This window comes from Acanthisitta chloris, unplaced genomic scaffold, assembly GCF_000695815.1.
Source record: "Acanthisitta chloris isolate BGI_N310 unplaced genomic scaffold, ASM69581v1 scaffold6319, whole genome shotgun sequence".
NCBI lineage: Eukaryota > Metazoa > Chordata > Aves > Passeriformes > Acanthisittidae > Acanthisitta > Acanthisitta chloris.
In genome coordinates this window covers 23,778-34,781 of record NW_008690733.1, presented here as the reverse complement: position 1 = coordinate 34,781, position 11,004 = coordinate 23,778, and the positions used below count along the sequence as shown (strand labels likewise).

At 38.0% G+C, this 11,004-nt stretch overlaps 1 protein-coding gene across 1 annotated transcript in view; it reads right to left on the bottom strand.

The window, feature by feature from the left end:
- SNRK (SNF related kinase) overlaps nt 1-11,004 on the bottom strand; it is a 29,938-nt gene that overhangs the window by 5,608 nt on the left and 13,326 nt on the right. Inside the window, exons 3-5 of the mRNA XM_009081924.1 lie at nt 5,284-5,425; nt 2,595-2,807; nt 1,302-1,436 (exon numbers count right to left, since the gene is read on the bottom strand). Coding sequence (XP_009080172.1) covers nt 1,302-1,436; nt 2,595-2,807; nt 5,284-5,425 — 490 coding nt within the window. The remainder of the gene's footprint in view (nt 1-1,301; nt 1,437-2,594; nt 2,808-5,283; nt 5,426-11,004) is intronic.

The window sequence follows — 11,004 nt, the reverse complement described above, 5'->3', positions numbered from 1 at the left end:
CTGCTAAATGATTCACATGTGACCTTGCTTGAAAGTTGCACAAAGAAACCTTTGGAATGAACAAGTTATTTTGTATTTTTCACTAAATCCTACAGATAGATTAACCACACTGAAGGTGTTCCTAGAGTTAGCACCTCTGAACTTCAGAACAAATGCTTGATACTCTTTTCTTATTAAGATATTAGCTACTAACAATTGTTATTACTGCTAATAACAGTTACCAATAATATTTTACCAAAACCTAAAAAGGCAACTTTTGAAAAGTCTGGAGGTCACAGGACTAAAGTTAAAGGAAATGCCTCAGCACCCTCCATCTTCACTGGAATGGCTCTCAAGATGAGCCAATGAATGTTTTTTCCAATACCAGCAGATGCCTAGTCACAGTCTGATGCTCAACTCAGGAAACAAAACCCACAATGTTTAAGAAAAATAACTGCTCAAAACTTGCATCCTCCGATATCAACGTGCAAGGGGAAACTTTTGCCTTGCATTTGGTCTTGGGGTTTTGGGGTTATTTGGCTGGGTTTTTTAAAAGCATGTGCTGCTGTAACTGAAAATATATGATGCTTTGGTATGTGGTTGCAGAGCAAATGGACTGGCTGAACATACCAGTACCAACTACGTGCCAAAGCTCACTTCCTCTTTTAGTTTTACTGTGTCACAAGCTAAAGCCTTGAAAATCGCAGGGAGCCTTACTATAAGGGGTTTTAAATCATCTTTTTGTCAAACAAAAGATAAATCTATTGCAATGCCTTAAAATGACTGATTGAAGCAGTAAATTCAGCAGTTTTGGTTAGGCAACAGGCACATTGACTGACATGGAAAAGAACATAACCTACACGTTTGCTCTAAGCTTGATTTAGGGGACGTTTGGCCCATTAAAAATCAAAGCTAACAACTAAACCATAACAGCAAATTTAAAGGGATTTCTCATTTCTAACTAATTCTCCATCAGCATGCTTATGGATTATGCAACTGCTTTTTCTCCAGGGCAATTACATAACACAACTTGTATGAGGAACTGAAGGTCAGTGAACAAGCCCTTTCCTAGCAGGTATGAAAATTTGCTTCTTCAGGTACAGACTTCAACTTGATTAGTCATTTCCTGAAAATGGTAGGAATTGAAAATATTATTGGTAACTGATTTCTGACCAGCTTCTGAAACATCCACAGCACTTTAAAGACATTTAAAATTTGCAATGAGTAAGAATTTTACTGTTTTTAGAAAAAGCAGTGCTTAAACAATTCCATAATAGTCTCATTAAGGAAAGAAAGTGCCATTTAGATTCCTGAATTCTCACCTGAACTGAGCTTTGATGTTGCTAGGGCTTGCAGATCTGGTCTGAATTTCCTTCTCTTGTTTTTCTCGCAGAATCCTTTCAGCTAGTAAGAAGTAAGTAGCAGTGATGTGATTGTATTTGTTAGTTTCCAATGCCCTGAGGAAAGAACAAAACATGAAACAAACCATACATCAATGGTTTCTCAGAACTGGACATGCATCTCTCAGCTCGCTGTGCTTCCCAAAGCACAAAGAGTGCCTGAAAGCAGAACTGCCTATTTTTGATGTTTTGACAAGCATGTCTTAGTTTTATTAAAAATAAAGAGCCAACAAGTAGAGTAATTTCAACTATAGTTCGATGAGGACATCCGCAGAGTATCATCCAAAAAAAGTAAGGAATTGTTTTTTCTTTTACAGTCTTAAAATGTTGAAAGTGAATTTCATTAACGTTATACACCTATGATGTGCTTTCTCACCGGCACAGATGACCACAAAGTACTAATATTTGGTTATGCAACAAATGGAGGAAAAACCTTTATTATTTTAGGGCTGTCACACTGAGTTTGTAGCAAAATTAAGTTCATAAGCATCACTCAGACATTCTAACAGAAAGGGTGCCACCGTTATACAGCTAAAAGCTTAAGAAGTGAGACTGCTGCTTCCCCCTCTCTATCAGTGGTAAGATAGTACGTTTTTTCCAGCTTAAACACATACAAAGAGGAAAAAATAACTTCCCCCTCTCTATCAGTGGTAAGATATTAAGTTTTTGCCAGCTTAAACACATACAAATAGGAAAAAAATATTGAAGACCTCTTTCAATTTGGGGAATATTTTAGAAATATTGCAGTTTTAATCTATTAGAAGAAACTGTGTAGCTTTCCAGCAAGCTCGCTCACTGACAATGACTACTGTGCATTACACAAATAAAAGGAATAATATTTTAAATTATCAAAGATTCTGGTACACTGGAAACGTGCTAAGGGAAAAATGCTAGAATTTATCACCTCCAAATATGTATGAGATACAAAGCACAGGTAAAAGTCTGGCTTCCAAAGCAGTTTACTCAAGAGAGCAAACTACTGCAGGAATCAAACGCTGTTCCCACATACTGTCTTGAGGTTTTTCCTGCGGTTGGGTCTACTTAAGCATTTCTGATCCTATAACATCCTACACCACAGAGCAAGACTGTAATATGTTGTGTGTTAACTGCATGGCCTGACATTTAAACACTGAAGTGCTCAGGTTCTTGTGACATTCTTTAACCAAAAGTGAGAGATGCACAAAACACGCTGCGTAAAGAAAACCGACAACTTACTCCACTATTGTATCTCGGTCTGCGATGTCACCAAGGACCATGCGTTGTATTATACTGTTGTGCTCCTCCTCAGACAGATTTTTGTATGACACAAGAGGAATATTGTACTTTGTTGCAGGAGATGGGTCAACTCCTTGGAGCCATGCGTGGTTTTCAATCTCTTCCAAGGACGCCCTTCGCTTTGGGTCCCTCTGCAACATCCGTGTAATTAGACTGTGAATAAAAAATAAATCTAAACAAAATGCACTCACGTGGTTAAAAAAAGCAGCTGTTGGAAGAGCAACATTAGGAAGACATTTTCTGCTGTCAGTTCACATAGACCTTTAGAAGTCTCTTCAGTAAACAATATGACAGAAAATTATTTCTTCTCAAAGACATTCCAAATATTGCTGAACTGAAACAAACAATTTACCTATTAAGAACTACAAATACCATGAACACTGCAGTTTTCATTTACTATGCTTAGATTCTTAATCTGATTTTTCTGGTTTGTTTGCTTTGAATAGGTCTTACAGGGCAACTGCCACAGATGGCCTACCAGCTAGTCAGCAGAGTAACAGAAACATAACTTCCTATTGTAGCAGCTGTCAACAAGAATATGGAATGGCAAGATAAGCAGAAATATTTTATTCTTAAGTAGGTATCAGGCATTTGATTCTTCAACATCCTTGAAAAAACACGTGATCTGTTCTACCCAAAGAGAAAAAAACCAAACAAACCAAAACACCATCTGAGATGAAGAAGTGACAAACCTACTAATGGGTTGATACAGAGTTTTTACAAATGCTGGAAAAGAAGTGCACTAATTCCCCAAGTAAATAGAGAAAGACTTGATTAATGCAGTGTATCTCTGTTCACTTTCTGTTTGAGAAGAATTCTTGGGGAAGGTATTTTTAGCTTTGTTCAACAAATATGGATAAACAGTTCTGGTGCTGAGCTGTCAATGAAACTCTATAGCTCCAACATGTGAAATGAAAGTTCTGCAGTTCTCACATAGTGCTTTTTATTGCACTAACTATTATACTATATCATGCAGCTTCAAACTCCAAGGCCATAAAACTCAAAAAGGTATTCACCTTCTTATATTTGGTGTGAGATGATGCAGGTATTTTAAAATGGAGGTTAATTCAGCCTCCTTAAAATTCTACAGCAAAAAAAGAATGCCACATTTATTCTTAGTGGCTGTGGTCTTTGCCTTTACCAAAAGGAAAGGCAGGGCGAGACATGGGAGCCTTGAGCTTCTTTGCTTTGGCTAATATTATGACAGAAAGAGAACAAACTATATACTTGACTTTTTTTTTTTAACCTGCAATAAAACTGCACAAATTTACCACAAGTGCCTCCTGCTTTAAGCCTGTTTATGCATCCTGAACCACGAACGCTTTCACTCCAAGCAGGAAGTTAAAACATACCCAGAGTCTTTTCCCTAAGAAAACCTAACTAGAGAGGACCTGGGGTAACTGATCGTACATCATCAATGCATTGCACAGTGAAAACAGATCTACTTGGGCATTTAAGCAAATTAGTGCTAGCCAATATATTAAACAGAAGGCTGCAAAAGGTAAGTTTCCTTCCCCCAGCACAGTGTGCAGGACCTCAAGAGATTTATTTGATAGAATTCACTGATAAGAGGTCTCTCTCAAACCTCTTCCTGTATGTTAAGCACTTTAAACTGTTCAGAGCACCAATAGCAGCTGGAGATATCAGAAGCCAATGACAAGGCAAGAAAATTAGCTATGGTATAGAATCATAAAATTATAGAACCAGTAAGATTGGAAGACAGTTCTGAGAGCACTGAGTCCAACCATGCTCACCACTAAACCATGTCTCTAAGTGCCACATCCACAAAGTTTTTTAACACCTCCAGGGATGGTTATTCCATCACTTCCCTGGGCAGCCTGTGCTGATGCTTGAAAAGAAATTCCTGGACCACACAGATGGCAGATAAAGAGACATTATGACTACAGCTGTAACACATTTCATTCTCTGTCAAGTAACAGAATTCTAGATGCTGCTCTAGCTTTTAACTGGACTAAATGCGTATTTCAAGCACTTACAAAGGCATCTGGACCTTCACATTGAAAATTAAAAGATACTCTACTGCAGACTCAAGAACCCACACAAACGTTGTACAGTAGTCTAAGTGATGCAACTGGGACATATATATTAAAAGGACTAAAGACATCATTAACCAATAGGGAGACGGGGAATACTGGAATGTAGAAAAAAATAAAAAGCTCCAGTGAACACTGCAGAAAAACAACACATCAAAAGGAAACATGATTCCCAAGTGGCATACAGTATTTGCAGACAGAATATTTTTCTCCCTTGATTGCCCAGAATGTGGATTTGGAGTTGCAATTTCAGTAGGAGATGAGCAAAATTTGCTGTGATATCTTTGGGTTTTGACAACTTGCATTTTGGACAGAAATTTATAGGAAGGAGTACCTTCTTAACCCCTGCCAAAAAATACTCTCAACAACATCTGGTAATTTGTCCAGCAAGAGGGTTGGCACAAAGCCAACCAGTAGTGAGCAGCTTCTTCAATCCTTTATAAAATGCATGACAACTGAGAGACAAAGAATATCAAGGAGTATTCCACACACTGATAAAATGGTATGGGGAACTACCAAAGGTAATGAAAATCCATTTCTATGAATGCTTCCAAGTTCTTTAGCACTCTACTTACTCTTTACATTCTTTGGACACATGAGGTGGCACTGTGTATTTGCAGTCCATAATCATAGTCAGAGTTTCACTGTCATTTGCTTCTTGAAATGGTGGTTGTCCACAAACCAACATGAAGAGGATGACCCCCAAACTCCATATATCTGTAATTAAATAGTACATATTCAAAAACAACCCAACTGTTGAGGATACAGACATAATTACAAAAACCATGAAATATTATTGAAATGCATACTGAGGTGATTACTGCACTCTTGATTATGAGCACTACTTACAGAAATTGCAATTCCACTGCAGTACAAAATACAGTAGTTCCTTTGTTTGACAGCTTTTATAGCTTTTATAGAATCCATGACTTCAAGGATGCATAACAGTTTGAGATGCATTAACACCTTTGACAGCAGTGTTAGATAAAGCTGAAAATCATCTGGTCCCTCAGAAGACAAGAATTCGTTACCCTTTCCTTCAAAAGTAGGCACAGGTTATTAAAGAGATCTGTATTCAAAGCACATTCCTTCCTGAAGGACTAGCATAAACTGTTCTCTCTATTGTTTACATGTTACTCTGATGTGAGGAATTACAAAGTCACTTATTTCAACAAGACTGATTTAGCTATGTTTTTCCTTCAGTGGTGCTGTGTTACTGTAAAATTTGTTACTTCCAATGGCAAGTAAGAGTTTAGTTTATATAAAACCAGCTTCTTATACCAATGATACTACAAAGTATGGGGTTTGGGTGGTGGTGATTTTTATATAAAAGTAACAATTAACAGTGATTTCTGCTACACTCTGGAAGTCTTCTTGTTTCCTTCTAATTCCTGGTTATGTAAAATAAACATTTAACAACTTTCTTGTTCCCCAGTGAAATGAAATACCGAAAGATGAAAAAGAAGCACTTCAGGGCATTAAGCCCTGTACTTGGTTTCTGCTTAGTGTAAAAGCTAATATTTAGTTCAAATCTTTACTGAGAGTCTGCCTAAAAGAAAATATTTCATGAGTCTCTCTGCATTCAATACAGGAAGCACAAACACTGAGAAATATATCCCATTGCAGGAAAATAAATAACTTGCTCCAATATTTGCTTAGAAAAGAGGCTGTGATCCTGAACTTCAGCTACAACTCCATGATCTGGAAACTTCAGCAGCAATTTTGGGTCTTACTCCCCAGATCTGTACCCAGGTAAAACCAAACAGCTGAAGTGAGAGAAATGATCAGGCAGGTGTCTCCTGGAAAAAGAGGGGAGAGCAGCCAGCGGCAGTCTAGGAAGCAGAGCACACCAGCTCTGTCCTGGAAGAGCTTGCAAGAGGGAACCACACTCACTCACCTATCCAACTGCATCTTGCTTTCTGTGGCCTATTCAAAATACTTGACATGCATTTAACGCTGAAGGATGGCTACAATTCTGTTTAATAATGTAAATCACACAGATTCATCCCTAGAACAATTCCTCATTTTGCTAGTTACAGTCCATTCTTCGTATGGTTTAGCTGACAGAGGAACATACACTACATGGTAATTCTCTTTAGAGCTCTAATTTGTAGTAAGTGTATGCTATTAACTTGGACAATTATTGGATCTGTTATGCTTACTAGGGCCTCAGTCCTGTAGGTACTGAGCACTTGGAAGCTGGTACATGTATAGCTGCAAATTCAGTGCGACTATCCCCATGTTTACACATTCAGCAAGTGCTTTAATACTTTGACAGCCTGATGCCAGAGAGCTGGTATTTTGGAATGTAGGATTTAGAAAACCCTCAGACAGTGAAGCAGTTTCACTTAAGAGGTCCACCTTTAATTCTGTATAGCTACTTACGTCTTTGTCCTGCTGTTTAGTTTCGAAGCAGACCAAACATTTCGGTGCATTATCTATCTCCTACCACACAAAATATTACAAGAAGGTTTTGCAACCACAAAAGACATGTGAACTTATGCATTTCTATGAACAGTCATCTTTTGGACATTAATGTCCTTCATAGATTTTTAACTCTGCCTAAGAGCTATTTCGTGATATCATCTGTCTAATATTCTGTTCAATACTGGCCCCACAACAGGATAGAATGCTTCATGCCTAATTTGGCATGAAGTATTTTAGGAGAGTCTACAAGAAATCATCCTATCCAGGAAACTCTACCAGATCCTGAAGTTTCACCTGCACTGAGCAGACACTGAATATCCTGAAGTATTTTCTTTTAGAAGGTAGTATCCTACTCTATTTTCTGTTTTACACACATAGCTTCTTTTCTGGGCTATACACACACTTAGCTCTATTCCAGTTTGAAAGAATTTGTGATGACAGGTATTGTTTTAGTTTTCCAAATGTTATTTATAGATAAACATGTATGTACAATTGCTTAATACAAATAAAAAATAAACTTCACTTTTTAGATGCAAAATCCAACTGATTCTCCAAATGCAAAAAACCAAACAACTATTGTTTTTTATAATGCAGTGTCCAGTTAGGCATCAGCATGTATGTTCTGACAACTAAACAGTAATTACAGATTAGCCAGCACATAACAGAATTTTGTCTATTTTTCTTTCACTAGTTACTGTACCCATGGGTCTTTCCAGAAAAGAAGAGCTACAATTGGTAAAATTAAATAATTTTTTAATACTACTGCATGAAAAATAAAATAAATCTCTTGCTAATAATGAAATATCAATTATAAGCTGAACTGCTACTGTATTTCATTATATCATTTTGTTGAATGCATAAAATATACACTAAAAGGGCATCATGTGTATGCAGATAAAGTTTCGTTAGAAACCAGAAATATTGCTTAAGATCTTTTGACCTGATCTTATTATCTAGATATTCTTACACTCTCAGTGAAGAGCACTAGGGCAGCAGCAACTACACTTTACCTCACTCTTACACAGTACAGGCAAAGCTACTACACTTTTCTGACAAATGTGTGTTAACCTGCCAGCATAGCAGACACTTATTCTGATGTGACCAAGAAATAACAGTGGTCAGAAACAATTATATGGCTTTTATTCTCACTCACTCAGCTGTGGCTGAGTACCAACTTCATTGCACCTACAGCCAAGGCAACTAAAATGACTCAGCTTGGAGCAACATAGAGCTGAGCAGCTCAAACAGTATCCCAATAGCTAGGAAGGAGGAAAAAATAGTGTGCCTAAGAAAGCCTAATCTACATATAAAGACTGAAAAAACACAGTGAGACTCAGTGCAGACCTTATAATGTCACAAGACAGATGTGATCTTAGCAACATCTTCACAAGCCCTCCGATATCGTATTATAGCAAGCATCTCCTCATGTATGGAAGCAGAGCCAAATGTTTGGATGTCTGCAGGTGTACTAAGGGAACACATTCAAGAGTTCTGCCCTGCTCCATTACACGCAAACTCTTCAATCTAAGTGCTGCTCCCTTTTCCATTTTCTGTGCCACAGTTTAACTAGACCAAATCACTTGTTTGCAATCCTCATGTGACTAAAGCCAACCAACTAGATGACCAATGCAACATCTTTAACAAGGCTCTTTCTGGTCAACTGCAAGTTGTTAAAGGTACAGGCACAACAGGAAATGTACATGTTGCTACAGACAAGTCTTTAAAAAAGTTGTGTGGTCATCAAGCTCACTCCCATGTTTTGCCATCCAGCATTTCAGGTAACAATCTATAGGTGTTTGTTTAAAACTAATAATAAAAAATAAACAATGAATCACCATAAACATGAATCACAATAATCAGGAGGGTGTTGCCAGCAGGTCAAAGGAGGTGCTCCTTCACCTCTGCTCAGCACTGGTGAAGCTACACCTGGAGTGTTGGGTCCAGGTCTGGGCTCCCCAGTGCAAGACAGACACAGACCTACTGGAAGAAATCCAGTAAAGGGCCATGAGGGTGATGGAATGAAGCACCTCTCCTATGAGTAAAGACTGAGAGAGCTGGGGCTGTTCAGCCCAGAGAACTGGAGGCTCAGGGGGAGCTCATCAATGTATACAAGCACCTGAAGCAAGGGTGCCCAGTGGCAGGACCAGAGGTGATGGGCACATACTGAAACACAGGAGGTTCCTTCTGAACATCAGGAAACACTTTTTCACCATGAAGGTGACCAAACACTGGCACAGGCTGCCCAGAGAAGTTGTGGAGTGTCCATCCTTGCAGTCACCTGGACACTGCCTGGGGAACTGTCTCTAAGCATTCCTCCTTGACCAGGGGATTACACCAGATGACCTTCAGAGGTACCTCACTGGAGGATGCAGCACCACAGGAAAACTATACTTCCTTTTGACCATGAGAAGCAGCACATCCTAAGTGTTTATTTGGGAAACTGAAAGCATGACAGCACAGCAAGAACTAAAATAACGTTGACAGTGTGAACACACAGAACTTGAATGTTCCATTTAAACCAGCACAGAGCTGTCTCAACTCTGCTATAAAAAAATTGTTTTTCACTCCTAACACCAAACACAGTGTAAAGAATAGTAAGTGTAAAGGAAGTGGTAAAAAAAGCTGACATAGAACAGGAAACATTTTCAAAGTAACGTCATTTGAAATATACAAATCGTGCAGAAACAATGCAAAAATGGAGCTGGTAAATAAGAAGTGGATTATTCACCGATATCTCCAATTACCTCATTTATTCAGACAACAGCTGTGTGCATTCCTAAACAAAGCAAGAACTTTGTATACAACAGTATATTGCCCTTCCCAACCTACCAAAAAATTTCATACTGGCACTTTTCCCAAGACACACACACAATGCTGGATGAAACAAAAAATAGGATTTTTACTGGCAGATCTCAGTTTCCAGGACAACAGAAATCCCTGCCAGTTTTGCATTATAAAGTTTTTATTTTGCACGTTTTACAGACACTTATAACTTGACAGGTAGCAACACCAAATCCGGGAAATCATCTCCTCCTTGCAATAGGGAACCATAAACTTAAGGGTTAAAACTCATTAGTTATTTGTAAATATCTCTTCTAAATTTATTTAATAAGGTCACCTACACTCCCAACATGCAAGCAAGTGTAACCATGCTGGGTCTGCTGGCCTTCAGTGCAATTCAAAATCCAAGGTTTAGCACCTGAATTCTTCAAACCAGATATTCAAAAATAATGAGTTAATACCCACATACTGTTTTTGAAAGATTTAAAGGATCAGCAGTTAAATGACTACATGGTGCATAATAAGAAATGCTGATATTTGTATTGTATTTATTAGTTTTAAACCATTCCATACATGCCAAAAATCAATTCTGTATCTCTACTTTCCTCTACTGGAGATGCATAGTTGCCTCTTTTTCAGTCAAATTCAGAAAATATACAGCAAAAAAAAACCAAAGAAATTAAAATGCCTTCCTCTCTTTAAAGTTACAATTTTTGTTCACCCATTTAATGTAATAAGCACAGTTCATTCTGGAGAATTCTTTGTTTCTAGAACAGTGCCATCTGGCTGAAAGATGCAAGATCTTTAATTGTGGCTGTATTAGAGAAATTAGTAAAGGAGAATCAGAGATTATTTCATCATAGTGTATATTTACCAAATTCCATTATTTTCCCAAACAATACACAAAGGAATGTTTGTTACCATATTGTTTTGTTCTGTCATAATCAGTGCTGCTTTATTATTCTTTTCTACTAATAAAGAGCAAACTCCTCTGTCCTCCGGATCCCCAGGAACCTATGGAAGATGAGGATGGCTTGCACTCAAGTGATCAAGAGCTCTGATCAATGCTTGAGTGCTGAGACAGTTTC